We start from the raw sequence: 20,255 nt of genomic DNA, 5'->3' as shown, positions 1-20,255 counted from the left end.
TGTGTAATCATAGTGGTGGAACACAGCCATGGGACAGTTATAAAGATGAGTTCTAATAAACAGCTGAGGAAAGCATGGAAGGAAGTTTTTGAATAAATCTTTTGCTTGCAATTATCTATTATAAGTCTCAAGCTATTCTGCAATAAGTGTCCTTTAATTATAACTTTAGAAGCTTGCTTTGTATTAAAGAATTTTAAACTGTAGTTTTAGAGTGCAAAAAGGTTTTTTTAGACAAAAGAAGGAAATAAGGAGGGGGCTCAGGCCTCACACAAGGGGGGAAAACATCCTGGACATGAAGATATGACTTCAGCTCACTGATTTATGGCTCCTGGAGAGGGAAACTGGACATCAGCATTAGAGATTGATGGACTTGAAAATAGAGATGGGACCCCACATCTGGAAGCCAGATCCCACCACCTGGAAAAACATATCCTGGAAGTACATCCTGGAGTATTGAAATATCAGAATAGATCACAATGGTCTATAGAATTATACAGGACAATCTATAGATTTATGGCTGTTAGGTATTGAATTGTGATGTTAAAACTAGAAATGGAAACTGCTGAGAAAGCTTATGAATATGTATGAATATAGCAAATAAAATACCATCAAATCCAGCAATGGGTGTGCAGTTGGAAGGGAAAACCCCTACCACTGTACCCAGCGCTGCCTTTTTGCTCACACTTTACCATGTTAATTAATTAATTATTAAATTGCTGCTTGATATATTGGCCATGTCAAGCGTCTTATTTTTAACACTTTGTACTGATGATTCAATCCTGCTCCAACCCATTTCTTTATCAAAGCAGGGTTTCCGAAGTGTTAACAAGAAACTTTGTGATCCCTAAAGTCCACACATCACAAACAATACCAAAGTTCACTGCACCGTGAAGATAAATATATTCCACGTGTAGATAAGAGGTGAACTGTTGTTCCTGTAACCATTTAGCATATAACTCGAAAAAGATCATTTTAGTTTGTTCCGTTTCTGAAACTAGGATTTCCTAGATGAAAGAAAAAACAGCCATAAAATGTATAATTGGGAGGTTTATGCCAAAAATGTTTTGTATTAAACATGTTCAGTGTTAGCAATAATAGCATTTCATTCACATCTGAAATACTTAGAGACAGCATGCAGAATTAGTAAAAGAAGTCAGCACTTTCAATTCCATACTTCAAATTCTTCTTGGGTTTTTGCTTGGTTTTTGGGATAAGATGGAAACAATATTTTTATTAGTTTTTTTAAAAGAGCCATTCAAAATTAAATGGGATGTTCTCTAGAGAATACTTTCGTTTGTGTGGAAAAAATATCAATGATTGGAAAATGTTATCACTTATTTAAAGAGTCATCCTCACAGTGCCTAGCTGTGTTTTATAACACGATCAAGTATCGTCCTTCCTGAACCACACAGATTTCTGAAGGAAATTGGAGGAATTGACAAAAGCAAGTATTATACATTGGATTTACAAATAAAAAATGAATGCCCAAAGGTACATGAATTTCCTATCAAAAAAAAAAAAAAAAAAAAAAAAAAAAAAAAAAAAAAAAAGTATGAACTACCTGTCCTAAGTAACTTTTAATCACCTTCCTCTGCTTTTTCTGGAGCAGTAGTGATGAACTTCAGCCTTACTTCTGATGTGACTCTTCTTTTTAGGGTTTTATCAATGCTACCGTACACTTATTTTCTGCCTTATAAGAGAGCATGGATTTCTAAGACATGGAGGACTATGAAACCCTTCTATGAAGACACTCAGAGTGTCTCATGTGTAATGCACAGTGTATTTACAACTGCTGCTTGTTGATATACCCTTTGGTTTCTAATTAAATTGCATTTTTACTTATGAAAGGGAGAGGAGAGCTGCAGTGCATTGGCCTGGAATATACAAAGGGCATAAAGAGAGCAACCTCTGTAGGTCTGTACTGGAGTATAAAACAGTCATTGTGTTAAAAATAAGACGCTTGACACGGCCAATATATCAAGCAGCAATTTAATAATTAATTAATTAACATGGTAAAGTGTGAGCAAAAAGGCAGCGCTGGGTACAGTGGTAGGGGTTTTCCCTTCCAACTGCACACCTATTGCTGGATTTGATGGTATTTTATTTGCTATATTCATACATATTCATAAGCTTTCTCAGCAGTTTCCATTTCTAGTTTTAACGTCACAATTCAATACTTAACAGCCATAAATCTATAGATTGTCCTGTATAATTCTATAGACTATTGTGATCTATTCTGATATTTCAATACTCCAGGATGTACTTCCAGGATATGTTTTTCCAGGTGGTGGGATCTGGCTTCTAGATGTGGGGTCCCATCTCTATTTTCAAGTCCATCAATCTCTAATGCTGATGTCCAGTTTCCCTCTCCAGGAGCCATAAATCAGTGAGCTGAAGTCATATCTTCATGTCCAGGATGTTTTCCCCCCTTGTGTGAGGCCTGAGCCCCCTCCTTATTTCCTTCTTTTGTCTAAAAAAACCTTTTTGCACTCTAAAACTACAGTTTAAAATTCTTTAATACAAAGCAAGCTTCTAAAGTTATAATTAAAGGACACTTATTGCAGAATAGCTTGAGACTTATAATAGATAATTGCAAGCAAAAGATTTATTCAAAAACTTCCTTCCATGCTTTCCTCAGCTGTTTATTAGAACTCATCTTTATAACTGTCCCATGGCTGTGTTCCACCACTATGATTACACAGATTTTCTTCATTTCCCTGACACGAAACATAACTTTGTATTTCACAATTGGCTCGGGTACTTGCGAAGACCTTGGAATACAAGCAGCACCAAGAGGCTCTGGTGCTGCTTGCCTGGATTGCAGTCACATTCTCCTGGCAGCACGTGCTCCTGCTCCTGGCTCCTCGTGGTCTCAACTTAATATCTATTCCCAACTACCTGCAGCTGAAGAAATGTGTCTGTCACTCGAGGTACCTGTGAGAGCTGCATGAAACAAACCATGAACAACACAGGATTTCACATGTTTGCAGGTTTCTGGTTCTGGTTAGGGAAACTAGACAAGGAAATATTGTCTGAAAAAGTCTGGGTTGATCTGAAAGTTTCCTATGAATGTTTTTCAGGCTGTGATTTTGAAACACTTTATGGTTTTGAATGCAGATACAGTGATACCTGGAAAACAGGAAACACTTTGGAAGTTTTTTCTTGAAGAGTGGTGTTCTGAAAGTGAACAGAATACAAATCTGGAGTCCCAGTAGAGGAAATGAAAGTGTGGACTAAATATTTTACTGTTAAAACCAGAAAAGATCAGTCAATGTGACTGGATTTGAAAAACAACCATAAAATGATTTTTGGTAACTGCTAACAATTACATCAATAACTTGAAATAAAAGAAGTACTTTCAACAGGAAAACGATTCCGTGTAGATGATTGTTGCCCTGATTTTTCTGAGATTTTTTAAAGCCTTCTACTTGCTTATAAGATGGAGTCAGTTCTTTAGCTACTGTGCGATATTAAGGGTCAGTTTTTTCACTTTCTCAGGCTTTGGAACATAAACAACCTTTCTTGGTTTTGTTCACCGTCCTTTGCTTACATATTTCCAGCCTGAAAATAATGTTGGTTGACAGCTGGTCTGGCCAGTGGGGTGAAGGGGTAGTAACCCCAGGAGCCAATGTGCTACCAGACCCACAAAATTATAAAAGGAAAAGAAATAAACAGGCTGGCCCCTTTTTTCAGTGGGGAGCTGTTGCCATGAGCTTTTCCTGGTTTGCTGAGCGTTCATATTAAAGGAGAAATGTGCAGTTTCTCACGCTGGTGAATTGTAAACACAGGACCATATTTTTTAAATATTGGCAATGTTATGAATTCCTTCTCCAAGAGAAGGGGAGGTTGAATGACAGCCTCCTGGACCAATGTGGCAGGAGAGGTGGCGCTACCCTTCTCCAATCCATGGTCACCTTGCCACAGGGATATAATGGCAAATAAACTGAGGGGCAGGGCTTCTGCCCTGCGTCTCTGTTGCACCCAGATCTGTGTCCCCAGTCTGTTTTCTGGCTAGGCCTCCACAGTGATAGGGAGCAGCTTTCACTGAAGACCTCTGCCTCCGTGTCATTGATTTTTGCGTTCCGGGCAACAGATGATTCCCAACTGTAGATGCCTCATTTGCACATTGTAATGGATTAGTTTTCATGTGTCAGGAGCCTGTCTCAGAATCATATTATTACTCTGATCTGGATAGGATGAAGATAAGACTGGGCTGAGGATGCCATAAGCATCAAATGTGGTGTGCCATATCAGCACTTCAGTCAGGTTCACACAAAGGGAATAAAGACTAACATTTCTATACTGGCATTTCTATACTGGTTTTCTGAATTCTCATTTCAAGGATTAAACAGGAGAATCCTGAGTCAAAAAAAAAAAAAAAAAAAAAAAAAAAAAAAAAAAAGCTAATGTTTTCAAATATTTCCTGTTCATGATCTCAGTTTTAAATCCTGGGCATATTCTGTCCATCAGTGTAATAGGATCACTTCAGGACTTTTTTGCACAGAGTTTGCAGATCTGATTGTCACTGGTGTACAGGCACTCAGTTATCAGTAGATCAAACTGAAAATAAACAACTGAATGTTTGGGGATGGGTGGATTTTCACATATTTCCAATTAGCTGTTTTATAGAAAATAGCCAGGGCCATAACAATGAAGAATCCATTACTCCAAGTACTTCATATGCCTCATATGAGGGGATGTATTTATAGTAATGCAAGGCCAAGAATCCAGCAGGGCTGTGGGGGGAAAGAAGAGGCAGAGACTTCCCTGAAGGCTTTTTTTTCAGTATCTCTGTGAAAGACCTCAAGCCATGAAGCTCTTGTTACTTCCCTGGGACTCTTTCCAACAACTGTTGCAGAGGAGTTTTTTCCTGCTATTCTTTCCGAAAATAATTTTATATGTGATTTGGTATGAGAGAAGCCACCCAGACAGAACAGTCTTTTCAGTGCTGACCTTGAAATAAAATCCCATATTGATTTGTACAAGGGGAAGAGCTTTATGTGTAACAGACCAGCATTTATTTCTGAAAAAAACCTAACTGAATCCCTATAACTGGTTTCCAACAAGTTCCCACCCTGTATCAAGCTATAGAACAAATATGTCTGATTTTTGTTTTTAAATCTCAATTATTAGTCTCAGAATTGCTAATTATTATTATACCTGGGCAGCATTCAAAATGCAAAACAGAAAGCAGAAAGCAAGACATGTTTTTTCATGACTTATTAACTTGAAGTAGCCAATTGGTGATGCTGAGCACTACCACTATAGAGATAATGCTAATCATATTTTTTGTTAATGAATCCTTTTTATTCCTAGAAGTACACACACAAAAAGTTATTAAATCTTTCTCTATACCATTTAATATTTGAGTTTTAAACTTTCTATTTATTTGGGCCATATTGCAAAAAAGGTATTATTAAGGTGAGTTGAGAAGATACACTTCCCTACATTTGTTTGATGTATCATTCGGAGTAGAAATCCAGAAAATCAAGTGTAACCACATTTATCAGACTAATCTTTGTCTGATAAATCTGTCTTTGGAGTGTGCAGCTTGGATGTACCTGTTTTTAATTTAAAAAGTGAGGTTTGCCAAAGCAATTGAAAACTAACATGTTAGCTATTATAAATTTTTTAGAGTGCTTATAAGTTCATCCAAATGCACTTAATGTTCAACATAAGAATTAGCTGCCTGTAAAGTTTGAATATTCAGTTTCTCTCAAGCCTGAACAGACTCAGAGATAAGGTATTTTGTTTGCTCCAACCATGAAAATTGTACTTAAAGAAATGAAGAAATGGTACAAAATCTCGTTGAATGGATCAGTCCCATGGAATTAATAAAAATTAAAGCAATCCCTTTTTAAATAATACAGTGTACACTGAGGGCTTGTGACATACAGCCTGTGACAATACATAGTGTTGATGTAAAACTGAGCAAGTAAATCTGCTTCAAGCTGCTCAAGAACTGGCATGGTGTTTGGCTGCGCTGAGAAATTCATAATTCCCAGCTGGCTAGACCTGCTTTCCTCTCACTTTTAGGGATTTAAATTTGGAATAACTGTAATTGAAGCCAAGTTTAGTGACACTCCAATCCAAAAAGCGGGATGAAAGTCTGAATGTGTTCATTGATATGCACTTGAAAAAAGTCTGACCCATTGTAACAAAAGGAATTAATTTTCTGCCTGCATAAAGTATACATTTCTTTAAAATAAAAGTTTTTGTCAAAAATCAAAATTTGTGACAAGAAAGCCTGAGCTGGTGACAAGAGACTGAGGAATAAATTTACCTAAAGATATAAGGAGTCCTGTGCCATCTTACCTTACAAATTCATCTTCTTCCATATCACAGAGATACTGATCCTGATGAAGATCAAGATATTAAACAGAAGTATGAGTGCTGCTGGCAAGAGGAATGACCACAAAGTGGGCTTTTACACACTGAAATTCTGATTTTGGTCCAGGGCTGCAAGCCAGCAACTTTGAATATAAAGAGAGGTAGTTTCAAAAGATATGTTAGACACATTATTCAAAATACCGAAAAAACCAAAATAATATTCCACTTGCCATCCTGAAAGACCTTACAGTGCTTTCTAGATCTTGTCAGCTTAGCTCTGAAAGGCAGCCATCCCTTGCGAAATGAGGGCTTTCAATCATGCTTCTCTTTCTCTGGGGAATGCAAAATGATACATCAAACAGGGATGAAGAAGGAACAGACTTTAAGGAGCATGTTTATCACCAGGATAAAAAGTTTTGCATGAGGTTCCTCCCCACGAGATGTGCTGCCCAGTGTGAGCTGGTAGGCAGGAGATGGGGAAGACAAGAAGTGAAGCAAAAGAATTGAGGAGGCAAACCTGACAGCTAAGCTTCTTGCAGGGCAAAAGTTATGCTCTGCATCAATCTGGTATGAAATGTAATGTTGATCGGTACAAAATGTTCCCAAATTTGTTTCTCACTGCTGACCAGAAGGTAGGGTTGCACAGCTGTGATAAGGGAGCCCACTACAGCCCAGGAGGAGCTTCCTGTGTCACCTGGTGTTGGCTCAGGAAGCTATGTTGAAGCTCTGATGGCAAAACCCAGCAAGTCACAGACATGAGCTGTCCTCAGAAAAATAATGCTCACAACCCTCAGTTCTGCCTTCTGTCCAGGCTACAGAAAACCCTTTTAACTTAGTACAAGACAGGTGCAACATAGATCTTAAAACCTATGGAATTTAGAAGGCGAGAAGCTATTTGTGTGGAAGGGTTGCCTGTGCAACCAAACAATAAATTGCTAATGTTTCTTTTATTAATTAGGAATCCCTGCCATAGTATTTGCAATAAAACTGGCAGCTGCTGACAGAGAAGAAAAAGCTCTACACTACCAACAGGAAGAATTTTAAGTCTACATATTATTACAGCACTTGCTATCCCATGCCTTTTGTGATGGCTTATTATTAATACTATTATCAATATTAATTATTAACGGTAATTATTCTATTATTAATATTAATTATATTATTATATAGTATTACAATTAACTGATATTACTTAATTATAATGCAAATGTTAATATTAATATAATTAGTATATTTATTGTTGGTACACTATTTTGTACTTCTAAGTACTCAAAAGAAAACTCTTCACTCAACCTAGATATTTACTAGAAGGAAACATATTTTCTCCTCAATAAGGATCTGGGGTACTACATCTACATCTGCCTTAAATCTTTCTGCAAGACTGTACAGTCCTCTGGGAATTGAAATGCAAACTGCAGACACCCTCAGCCTAGCTGATACTGCACCCCTTCACTTAAGTGCATAACTACATTTCAGTACCTGCATTTAACATATTAATTAAATTAATGTACTGAAATATACATACCTCACATGTATTTAAAATCTGGCCATAATAACTTACTTCTATTTGCCCTGTGTTTTTGGCATAGGTATTCATTGGAGTGCCCACATACAAAAGCAGGCTATCAGGCTTACATGTACCCTGGCAACAGTGGATGATGTGAAAGAAAGGCAGACTTGTTCAGGAAATGTAAATACAAACACCCTTCCAGATGATGGTCATGTTGTGATACTAATTTAGGACATGTGGACTTCTAACTTGAGATTATTGGAAAATGAAAAAGAAAAGAGGTAAAGCTTGTTGCAGGATAACCCTGTTCTTCTGAAATTGTCCCTGTTTTTCCTCCACCTTTGTCCATTAGGTCTCCCCTATTATTCTTTACTGTAAAATATATCCTAAAGATAAATGTGCATGTGGTGGCCATACACCTACTTGATTAGCTGTACTGAGCCTTATTATTTCTCTGTGTAGTTTGTTTGATGTATCATTTTGCATTCCCCAGAGAAAGAGAAGCATTGAAAGCCCTCATTTCACAGGTAATGGCTGCCTTTCAGAGCTAAGTTGACAAGACGTAGAAAGCACTGGAAGGTCTTTCAGGATGGCAAGTGGAATATTATTTTGTTTTTTGGTATTCTGAGTAATGTGTCTATCGTATCTTTTGAAACTACCTCTCTTTATATTCAAAGTTGCTGGCTTGCAGCAACAGGAGATTCTGAAATCATGTGGCACTAACCCAGAGACACTGATTCTAATTGCTCTCTGCTGATCTGCTATCTTTACAACTCCCCTTGAATGTACTCTGTAATGTGAAAGTTGCCCTATGGACAACTTTAAATCTTGCCCCATCCAATCACTGACATGGTTACAAGGAAACGTCCAGGCAGCGGCTACATGGCTTTGAGCAGTGATAAGTACAACAGTGCAGGAGTGCTGACCACAGAAATGCTGCCAACAAGAAATAGTGCAGTAGGACAGCCACAGCCATGCACCAGGAGTCTGCAGGGGGATCCACCATGTCAGAGGTGAGTGGCACTGGAGGCATCATAAGGAAGGTATTGCTGGTAGCATCTGGTGGTATCATTCCTTCACTTCCTGGCAGTCCGGTTTTCAATTCCAGAGGTGATGTTAAAAATGAGCATAGAAAAGCACAGACTCACTAACATCCACTTTACTGATAAGTTTTGAGTTTTCCTATTGGTAGATATATGTTTAGGAGGAAAAGAAAAATGAGAAAAAATGTCAAATATTTTCTCATTTTTGGTAATACTAAAAGCAAGCTAGAGAGGAGAAACTTCAATACAGACAGAAACCAAAACACTAATTTGTTTGCAGAATTGCACCAATATTACTCTCAGACAGCCTAACAAATCCATCAGTTTTGTCTGCTTTGACAAGAACAGAGAATATCCAGCACCTTTTAGTACTAGGCCTTGACTGACAGCAGTTTGGGATGCATTTTATTTTTTCTCCTCTGCTCTTTTTGGAATCCGTTTTTCCAGTGTTAAGAAGTGAGGTAGCATGAAACAAGTATTTCTAACATTCTCCAAAGTGCAAGAGAATAATAAATCTCTACTTCCGGACTTTGTCTTATCTCCGAATCACGGAATCGCAGATTCAGTTAGGTTGGAAAAGACCTCCAAGATCATTGAGTCCAACCTATGACCAAACACCACCATGTCAACCAGACCCTGACACTGAGTGCCATGTCCAGTCTTTCCTTAAACACCTCCTGGGATGGTAACTCCATCACCTCCATTATAAATAAATACATTTAAAAAGCAGAGGCTGGAAGCTCCTACAGTCTTAAAAATGGGAACCTGGATGGAATTGCTCCAAATCTGCCTTAGTGCAAGCAGGATGAGAAACATGGATTAATCTATTATAACTATAGCTCTGCTGGCATGACTTCACTCATTGTTCAGAGGGGAATCACAGGACACCATTAATCACAGGCATGTCCCTCAAGAAAATTTGCAGCAATTGTGTTTGTATTAAGTCATTCACAATAAAACAGTAGCACGAGCAACTACTGCCTAGAAAAAAAGATAACTGTTTCCACATTGTAATACCAGGGTGTGGGGGAGGTCACGCTGGTGGTGGAACACTGTGACATGTTTTAAAGCCTAGTATTGAGACAGTGAACTGAGAAGCTCAGTGTGCGTCACAGACCTGTGCAGTGATAACTCCACTCTGGGTCTGTGTTGTCAGTGCCTGCCGGGGTAGTAACAGAGGTGCCAGTGAGCCCCAAGCCATGCTATGTGATTTAGCTGTTTTTGAAAATATTATTTGCTAATCAATAATATTGCAATATGCTTTAAACCGGCTGCTTTTGTTTTCCTCAAACTACATACAGAATAAAATATTGTAACTTAATGTAAAATACTTGCGGTTTAACATCTTCCCTCTTACATAGTGAGTATGTGAAACAAAATGGTAATAACCAGACTAGCCATGGACAATCCAACACCAATATAAGAAATATAATCCAAAGGCTTTGCATATTTATATTTTATCTGAAATGCCTGGAAAACCAATTGTGTTAGTTACATGAGATGAGAAGAGATAAATTTATTTTTAAAGTTTCTGTTTCATAGAAACAAGAATGTTTTAGTAAAGTTAGGATTATTGCCAGCCACTGCCAGAATTTTTAGATCCCACAAAATAATTCTGGACACCAAAACTAGAGAAGCTTGTGAAAAACACCAAAAAGAGATTTAACAATACCAGTCAAATATTCATCAAAATAGCAGATGAAATTATTCAATAATTTGCAAGGTGAGACAGATTTTACAAAGCAGCTTTTAACTTTTCATACTGGTGAGCATTCTGAATTTTCACTTCTTGGTCTAAGGTGAGATATTACAAATATTGATAAATTGAAACCAGTCTATGTTTGTATAGTGACAATAAAGCAGCAAGTAAATGTAAATGTATTCAATGAAACAGAAAATGCTGTTGCATTTCCGTAAACAGATGGGAATCTTATTTAGAATGTAGTCACTTTGTGCAAAAAGGACATGCATAACATAAAGGGAAATACAGAAACAAGTAAATAGTACAAATATGGAAATTCTGTTCTGTGAAGACAGTAAAAACAGACTCTGAAATGCTGGCACGCTGCAGACAGTGACCATAGATATGTGATTTTACCCAGGGTGTGTTTTGTTTAAAGAAGCTGAAGTAAATACTGAAAGAAGAACAAACATCAGAAACAGGCATTCATTCCTAAATAGTCTTGTTAGTAAAAGAGGGCAATGTATAAAACTTCATGGTTGAAAGCTTAATATTTACAGAGCAAGTGCTTTTATAAACATATAAGCAAAGGGAGTAGGTAATGCTAAATCCTCTGAGTTATTTACTCAGCACAAGGCAGTGCCACAGCTAGCCCAGATTCCAGGCAGCTCTATTGTTCATCTGGGGACACTTCAGCCTTTAGACAAACCCTCGTTTAACCACCAGCTGCAGCACGGGAGCTGCAGAGCTGGAGGCTACAACACTGGGCAAGGGGAATTAATTAGGCCAACCCTTCCCTGCTAAGAGCTGCACGAGCAGGTGGGCACAGCCACAGGTTGTGTCAGAGGAAGCCAGGACTTGCCAAAACATTTGGCTATTCAGCAGCTAGGGCACAACTTGCCCAGTTTGCCAGATCTGCCACAGGGCAGCAACAAGTACCTGGGGACACTTGAAACTCTTGTAAGTTCTAGCTTGAGTGCACCTATACCCTTATACTGCCATGCTGGTCTCAGAGATAGAAACAACCAACCAACCAAAGAAATTCAACAACCCCAGACTCTTCCCACTGAAGAAAGGACAATGCCCTACCAACAGAAAGCAAAATGAGTGGTGTGATTACACCTGCATCGTTTACAGTGTAATCCCAAAAGACACAGGCATGATTATGCAGCTGTAGTTCAGATGTGTCATACGAGGGATTGGGACTGCAAGGAGAAAAAACAGCTACAGAAACAGAGATAGGCACCAGCAAACAGTGTGAACTGAAAGTGTGTTTGATTTGGAAAGGGAAGCTGACAGCTACTAAGGTATACATGGGTTTCCAGTAAACCTTATGAATGATATCAATAACACCGTAATTTGGCATTTTAAACTTACTTTATGTGCCTTTCTCAGTCAAGATTGCCTATGAAATTATCAGTTCCTGTGAATTATTCAGGTGATTAGGATTCAGGCTCCCACTGACTAAGCATTAAACAACTGCCAGTTGAATTATATGTAAGCCAAACGAGCTTTCAGTTTTTGGTAGCACTGTTACTGCCGACCAGAGCTGAATCCACACTGGAACAGGAAGCAAACAATGATAAATGGAGTGACCCCTCCCTCCCCTCCTACAGCACAGTGGTGCTCATGCACTCACACATCAAATGACATGCAGTCATTTTCATACTTCTGCAGGTTACAGCAATTAGAACTACTTTTAATGAGCAACAAGCAGCTTGGATGCAAATAAGAAGTGAACACAGCCATTCAATGTATTTGGTAGTTCAAATAAAAATTAAGAATAAAAATAGGAGTAAAAAAGTTTGTTTCAGTAATTCCCTTAGAAATTACACATTTCTTGGATCAGTTGCATGGTTCCATGGTGATGATTACTGATCTGTCATGTATGTGTTTGAGCTTAAAAACTTTGTTAAATATTGTAAGAAGAAGCCAACTACTGTTTTCTGGAGAAACTATGTCAAAACTGAATACATATTATCTAAATATTCAGGGGGTTTGGCAAATGGACACACATAAGAGTATTGTCTGCAAGAAAGCATTGACATCTGGAAAAAGTTCCTAGTAGAGGAAGTCAAAGCACAGTGGTGTTATCTGAAAGTAACAGTTAGAAGTAGCATGAAAAATGAACATTCTCCAAATGAATATGTGTATCCTTCCCTTCCCTTCCCTTCCCTTCCCTTCCCTTCCCTTCCCTTCCCTTCCCTTCCCTTCCCTTCCCTTCCCTTCCCTTCCCTTCCCTTCCCTTCCCTTCCCTTCCCTTCCCTTCCCTTCCCTTCCCTTCCCTTCCCTTCCCTTCCCTTCCCTTCCCTTCCCTTCCCTTCCCTTCCCTTCCCTTCCCTTCCCTTCCCTTCCCTTCCCTTCCCTTCCCTTCCCTTCCCTTCCCTTCCCTTCCCTTCCCTTCCCTTCCCTTCCCGCACCTTCCCTTCCCTTCCCTTCCCTTCCCTTCCCTTCCCTTCCCTTCCCTTCCCTTCCCTTCCCTTCCCTTCCCTTCCCTTCCCTTCCCTTCCCTTCCCTTCCCTTCCCTTCCCTTCCCTTCCCTTCCCTTCCCTTCCCGCACCTTCCCTTCCCGCACCTTCCCTTCCCTTCCCTTCCCTTCCCTTCCCTTCCCTTCCCTTCCCTTCCCTTCCCTTCCCTTCCCTTCCCTTCCCTTCCCTTCCCTTCCCTTCCCTTCCCTTCCCTTCCCTTCCCTTCCCTTCCCTTCCCTTCCCTTCCCTTCCCTTCCCTTCCCTTCCCTTCCCTTCCCTTCCCTTCCCTTCCCTTCCCTTCCCTTCCCTTCCCTTCCCTTCCCTTCCCTTCCCGCACCTTCCCTTCCCTTCCCTTCCCGCACCTTCCCGCACCTTCCCGCACCTTCCCTTCCCTTCCCGCACCTTCCCGCACCTTCCCGCACCTTCCCTTCCCGCACCTTCCCTTCCCGCACCTTCCCTTCCCGCACCTTCCCGCACCTTCCCTTCCCGCACCTTCCCGCACCTTCCCGCACCTTCCCTTCCCTTCCCGCACCTTCCCTTCCCTTCCTGCACCTTCCCTTCCCTTCCCGTCCCTTTCACTTCTCGTCCCGTCCCTTTCACTGGGACACTGGGGCACTGGGATCAGCTCCCTTGGGAACTTCCTAAAGGAGACCCCTCCTCCATCTCTTTGTGCCGGCTGTGTCCGCCATCACTAATGTGGAGAAAGATGGCCGGGCCGACGCCACAGCGCCCCCTGCAGGCGAGCGGGAGCCATCACACCCGCCCTGCCCGCCGGGAGCCCACAGCGCCCCTGCCGGCCGTTTCCGGAACTGCACCCCAGGGCTGCTTAAACCACAGAGGAGAGTGTTAATTGTGTGTTTGTGTTTGTTGATGGGATCATTGTTTGCCTCATTATCTATACACACACTGGTAAAGAACTGTTATTCCTTTTCCCTTATGTCTGGCTGAAGGCCCCCTAATTTCAAAATTATAATACGTGGGAGGGGAGGGCGTCGTATTTTCCATTCCAAGGGAGGCGCCTGCCTTCCTTAGCAGACACCTGTCTTTCAAACCAAGACAGCCTGCATGAACTATACCATATTTTTATATACAGATATAATGATGACAGTAATTGACAGGGGCGATGTGAAGTGGTTCCACAGATTCTTGTTATGTGATGTAGAATGTGTAGAAACGACTTTGTCTCTTGACTGTCAATAAATTGGAGATACTATGGCATCCCTTTGTGTCCTGGCAAGTACTCAAGGTCTCCAAGCCCATTACCATAACAAAGCAGCTCACTGCTATGATAGTTAGCCTCAAACACGGCCAGTCACAAGTATACAGATTTATTGCACATGTATGTTCTGCATATCCTGCTGTACAATCTATATAATCTGTAGGTATCGATATATTGTTCAAGTTAGAGGTTAAAATGAGCCTCATTATATGAGTTTGCTGGATTCCCAGCATAGATTACTATTTTCTTTAAGCACAGCCCAGTCACCAACAGCTTACCATCTGTGTAAGACCAAGGGATATTAAATATCTATAAAATTAGGCCAGGAAGAGTATTATACTTCAACAAAAAGGATAAAAACAGTTTTCCAGTTGAGCAATTGTTCATAAAGGTACAAATGTAAAAGAGGGGTCTATAGGTACCGAAAGGAGGGGTCTATAGGTACCAAAATCACAAGGCAGCCTCACAGAAAGTTTGGACTTTGCAGTTGCACAGATGCCCATAACACACTCTCCCCTCCTCTTAAAGATGCTCTACAATGAAGGAAAGATCGAGATCCAAAGAAGCAGAGACATGCTGTCAACTACGGAGCTGGCAGTACACAGGGAAAAAGACATCACTCAGACCTGACCTAAACCAGGAAGCAGCTGTGGGCTGACATTTTTCATTTCCCCTTCTTCTTTCTAAACATACTGAGCACATTTGGATTCCTGGAAACAGAAAGAAAGTAGAGTTTCATCACAAGCCAAACTTGAGCTGAGGGTGATTTTGGGATGGCTGCCAAACAGCTGTCCTTCCTCTCCTGCAGAGGGGGAGATGTTTAACACCAGAGTACAGATGATTTGCAGAGCCAAACCTCTACATGGTGGTGATACAAGTGGGCAGGGGTCTGCTTGGAAGATATTCTACCTGAGATCACACACACTTTGAAAAAGCACTTTGGCAAGCAGCAGTAAGGATGCAGCCCTAAAGGATCTGCAGGGAGAATGTAAATAAGGGCAATGAGATGAACCATGGTAAATATGTTGTAATATAACAAAGATGGGATAATTTGAATAAACTGGGGAAAGGTGGTACCTAGATTAGTTCCTGTAATGGAGAATTTCGTGGTGCGTGTAGGTAAAGCCTCATAAAATAAGGGTCTTGCTACCCATGTAAAATTATGGCTCAGGCCTGTCACTGTTTATCTTGACTTTGATAAAGCTTTCTGTTCTCTTGGGAAAGGTGCATGACTACAGCCATAAACACCATGTGTGCATGTTCTTCCTTTACTTTCCAGAACATGGGAGGTGGCATGTTTGAGTGAATGGCTGATAAGGGCAGAAATGTCAGCTCAAATGAGTGCTTGGTGGTGTGGCTGTTTTGTCTTTCCTCATGGATGACCTAAGACTTTCTTTAAACTTCCCCATAGTAGATACATATAAATACAGGAGTGTGTTTAATAAAGATGGATCCTGCTGGAAGAAGCAATAGTCTCTGTTTTTTTCAAGCTGCTGCACTTCTTGCCAATACAATGTGGGATCTATTGAGAGAAATCTAAGGATTGCTTACAAAAATGTCTTTGCCCATCTTCCTGAAAATGAACATGTCATTGACATGCTGCAAAGGTTATGAATTAAGATGGCCAGTTTAACACTAATGCCAGAAAGGAGGACTGCTTTAAAGTCTCCCACCAGGCAGGTCTCCTGTGGGTGAGCAGAGTAATCAGGTGAATTTGCAGGCTGGGGTAAGACCTGCATTACACAATTCCCACTTCAGCCTCTCTCCTGAAGGTTTCAACTGTCCAAAACCATCTGCCTTTGCTGGCAGCAGGACAACTCACCTCCATGAAGGAACCAGCTTCATATGCTAGTTTGACAAAAAAAGTGCCACTTTCTTCAGGACTGCTTGTCTTTGGCTTTTCTTTTGTTTCTGTTTGCTTTAGTCCCCTCTTTGTCATCATTGTGGTAGCAATGGCATCCAAAGCCTGCCCTTTTCTATTCTTCACTAAGGATGTAAATACTAATGGTGCATAGAACTGATGCCTTGAGAGGCTGACTTGGAACAGAGACCAGACAGAATTAAAGGAATAAAGTAGGTATTTATTAAAAGGCCTTCCAAAGATACAGTACATGGGCCTGGCCAGGGCTCTGGTCAAGATGGACCAAAGATGGGATGCAAGATGGATGACCAGTCATGAGTTTTCACACTTTTACAAGTTTTGGTCCATTTACATATTTGGGTTAATTGTCCAATTACAGCTTTAGGTTATGAAGTCCCGTCCTCCTTATTTACTCTCTTCAATTTGCTGTTGTTTATGCTTTTGGGGCCTGAGGCTGTAACGGTTGTCCGTGCTTCTCAAGCTAGAAAAGGATTGTTTTGCCTAACAACCCTGTGAAGAGAACTTACTAACACTTAATATGAAGTTCAGAGTTACACAACAAGGCAGTACAGAATATGAAAAATATGAAAGCTAAAACTTAAGGCATCAGTACGGTAACAAAAATAATTAATGTTTTCTATATCCAGAGCTGTGTAAATATTGATGGTCTAATCTTCTCAACAGACCATACAGATAAACATTTCTGCTCTACATATTGCCCCCAGAATCTTAAGTGACATGGTCCCAAAGCTGGAGCTCCCCAGATCCTTCTCTAGGCTATTCTCCTAACTGTGGCAGCACTTCAACACACTTCCAGCTCATTGCTCCCTTCATACAGTGACAATGAGATGTCCTATGAAACTCATAGAGAACAAAAGAAGTCTTGACCATTTTATTTTTCCACACTTCTCTTTCTATTTTGGAAGTGATGGACCATCACAACTCTTTTTTTCAGTCCTCTGCTTGCTGTACACCAACGTCTCAACAAAGTGGGAACAGGATTTACAAGGGGTGCACCACAAATCAGGTTTGGGAGGGGCTCTGCTTTTTGGATCTCACACATTGCTGAAATATAAAACTACAACCACCATTTTGGGTGTAATCATAGAAGACACTTCATATAAAGTCCTGGTTATTATTTTGTCATGATTTTTTGTCCAAACATTGATGTCTTATGGAAGCACAAGAAACAAATTAAACTTCCATTAATGCTTTTGTGTAATTTCTGCCTCAGAATGTTAGATGCTATTATTGTGTGCTGTTAAATACCTGTTGTGTTTTAATCCATGGTGCCTAAAAAAATTATTTTTAGAGTTAAAAAGCATTTAGAGAATTCCCAGGTGTCAGAGACTGAAATGTTTTAATTTCTGGCTTAAACATCTTCATGAAGAACTTTTGCCTATTATAGCAAAACTACATAAAAGCTGCAGGGAAGACCACCATGCCCTAACACCCTGGACTGCACATTGATGGAGATGAGATAAAGTTACTCAGGTATGGGCTGGGAGAAAAAGAAAAAGCACCTTTGAGATGGAGACAGCAGCCCCAGGCTTATCTGCTGCCAGGCTCCCACAGACCCTCACACCAAAGCATGGAGGGAGGAGAGGTTTTGGATGTGTGGTGAAATAGCCTCTGGTCCGAGGCAGTGAACCCATCCTCTGCTCAGAGAGCGCAGACCGGATCAGCTCTGCAGACCAGTTCAGCTCTGGGCCCCTCCACCCCAAGAAAAGCTGCATCCACATGAAGGACAGCTGAGGGGGTGCCATGGCCCATCAAAGGCTCCAAAGGGGTCTCCAGACCCTGCACCAGACCACTGCAACATGATGCAAGAGATCCACAGTGTTGCAAAGGACAGTGCCCTTCACAGTGGAGGCACCTGGACTTTACAACCTGGCCCAAATGGATATTAATCCATGGGATTCTAGACTTCTTGGTGGGGGGAACCTTCACCACTAAGAATACCAGATGGAGGGAAGCAATGAGACATCACTGGGACCCTCGGAAGGGTGATGTGTTTCTACCCTGTTGATGCCCTAGGTTTTAGCTTTCATATTTTCAGATTCTGTGCTACCTAGGGGTGTATTTCTGAGCCTCATATTGAGTGCTAGTATGCTCTCTTCACAGAGTAGGTAGACAAAACAAATCCTTTTCCTGCTGAGGACCAAGGACAACTTTCAGGCCCAACAACATAAACAACGGTGGGCTAAAAGGAGGAACAAGAAGGATGGAACCTCACAACTTGAAGCTGTAATTGGACAATTAAACTCCAATATGCAAATGGACCAAAACTTATAAAATGTAGTATCTCATGACCAGTCAGCCATTTTGTGGCCATTCTTAGTCCACTCTGGATGCAGCCTAAGGTGGATCCTGGAGGCCTTTCAATAAATACCTACTTTATTCTCTAGCTCTGTCCAGTCTCTGTCTCAGGTCAGCCTTCCAAGGCATCACTGTCACTCTCTCCCTGTTCCCCCACCTGCACACACCTCTTTTTCTATTTCTTTCTTTTCTTTTTCTTTCTCTTTGCCTCTTTTACTATTAAATAAAATATATCACGCGTTTTGGGACCAACATCTACCCTCATTTGGTTTTAATCATATTTTTTGGGGTATATATCGTACCTTTCTGGGTTCAATCCATTTTATTCAGAGAGGCTTAGTTTCCGTTGGTCTGTGTTAAACTGGTTAGCAACACCAGGATGAAAGTGAATATACAAATGCCAAATGTTTACTATTCTAATAGACAGCCATCAGTGCTTTAAGAACTATCCCTTAACATCCAAAAAAATACCACTGTGATTTCACAACTGGTCTTGAGACCACTTGCTTTAAATTGAAAAAGTCTATTTCTACTGTATCAAGAACACTGTTAATATTGATCCAGGTGCTCTATGGAGCAAATGAATCTTTTCATTTTGGCACTACTGAAAATCCAGCCTATTGTACTATAATGGTAAAAACTGCATCTTTTGAAGTTACCAACATTAAAAAAGCAAATTGTTACATTTTTCATTAATTAAAATCAGCTCATAATAACATTAATGATCCTTTCATCATCATCATATGTAATTTAGGCAATGGCAGCCTACCACATTAACTTCCCATGGTTTTGCTTTGGCCTTTAACTCCTCCAACTGATCATTTCTAATTTTTAAGTCTAAATGGGTCATCAGCTCTTTAACTAGGCATCTCCTGCTGTTTGGTATATATCCTAGAAACAGTAGGCTGCCTGAGAGAGAACTGGTTTTGAAGTAGCTCTTGCTAGGGGAGAAAAAAGTTAAAGAAATGACAGATTAAATCAAGTTTGTGAAATGCATCATGGCTTGAAATATCCCTCATACATGAACAAACAAGACTTCACATGGATTTTTTTCCCCCACAAAAACGAACTGGCATCAAAGCATGTGTCAGCATATGCCCTTCTAAGCACCTGCAACTCCAGCTGCTTCCAATCCCTAACAGAAATCCTGCAACCAGGCAGACATCTAATGTGCTAAACCAGGAAACCAAGGAGAAAGGCTCACAGGACTGGGGCCCATACTCCTCACATGGAAACCTTCGCTCTCTGCTTCCCAGTGCAGTCTAGACATCATGAATCAAAGGCAGGGCAACCTGAGACCACAAGAAAACTAGAGGCATTTGGCCCAAGTCCACAAACTGCCCAGGGCAATGCTACATTCACCAATCAAATTCGTCCTAATACCCACTGCCAAGTGAAAGAGGCAAAGGATCCTCTGGCCTTTCTCAGCTGTAGGTTATTTTCAGGTTTGTTTCATTATTTTTTTTTTTTTTTACTTTACAGTCCAATGAGACTGAAAAAAGTCAGTGTGACTAAGTAAAAACTCTTTGTACTAATGCACTCATCTGCAAGCTACTCATGTGAAACAGAATAAATGACCAGTGGCTGGCAATACCTGCACTGCAAGAATTTGGATACGGAGATGTTCCTTGCACACAAAGAATCATGGCACCATAGAGTGGTTTGGATTGGAAAGGACTTTAGAAATCATCCTGTTCCATCCCACTGTCATGGAACATGTCATCTTCCACTAGCCCAGTTGCTCAAAGCCCTGTCCAGCTGGGCCTTGGACACTTCCAAGGATGGAGCATTGTTGGGGATTAGATTTGGGTTTTTTCCTTACAG

General features: G+C 40.6%; 1 protein-coding gene across 1 annotated transcript; it reads right to left on the bottom strand.

Moving 5' to 3' along the window:
* Positions 1 to 2,976: 2,976 nt before the first annotated feature.
* ADGRG7 (adhesion G protein-coupled receptor G7) lies at positions 2,977 to 11,985 on the bottom strand. Its single transcript, XM_063393415.1, is given in 11 exon segments — positions 2,977 to 3,129; positions 5,161 to 5,242; positions 5,244 to 5,312; positions 6,321 to 6,473; positions 7,800 to 7,809; positions 8,673 to 8,756; positions 8,759 to 8,859; positions 8,861 to 9,022; positions 10,241 to 10,353; positions 11,644 to 11,693; positions 11,696 to 11,985. Coding segments are annotated over 11 exon segments (1,212 nt in total). The 5' UTR covers positions 11,931 to 11,985.
* Positions 11,986 to 20,255: the final 8,270 nt, after the last annotated feature.

This window comes from Prinia subflava, chromosome 3 (genome assembly GCF_021018805.1).
Source record: "Prinia subflava isolate CZ2003 ecotype Zambia chromosome 3, Cam_Psub_1.2, whole genome shotgun sequence".
Classification (NCBI taxonomy): Eukaryota; Metazoa; Chordata; class Aves; order Passeriformes; family Cisticolidae; genus Prinia; species Prinia subflava.
This window is presented reverse-complemented; position numbering and strand designations above follow the sequence as displayed.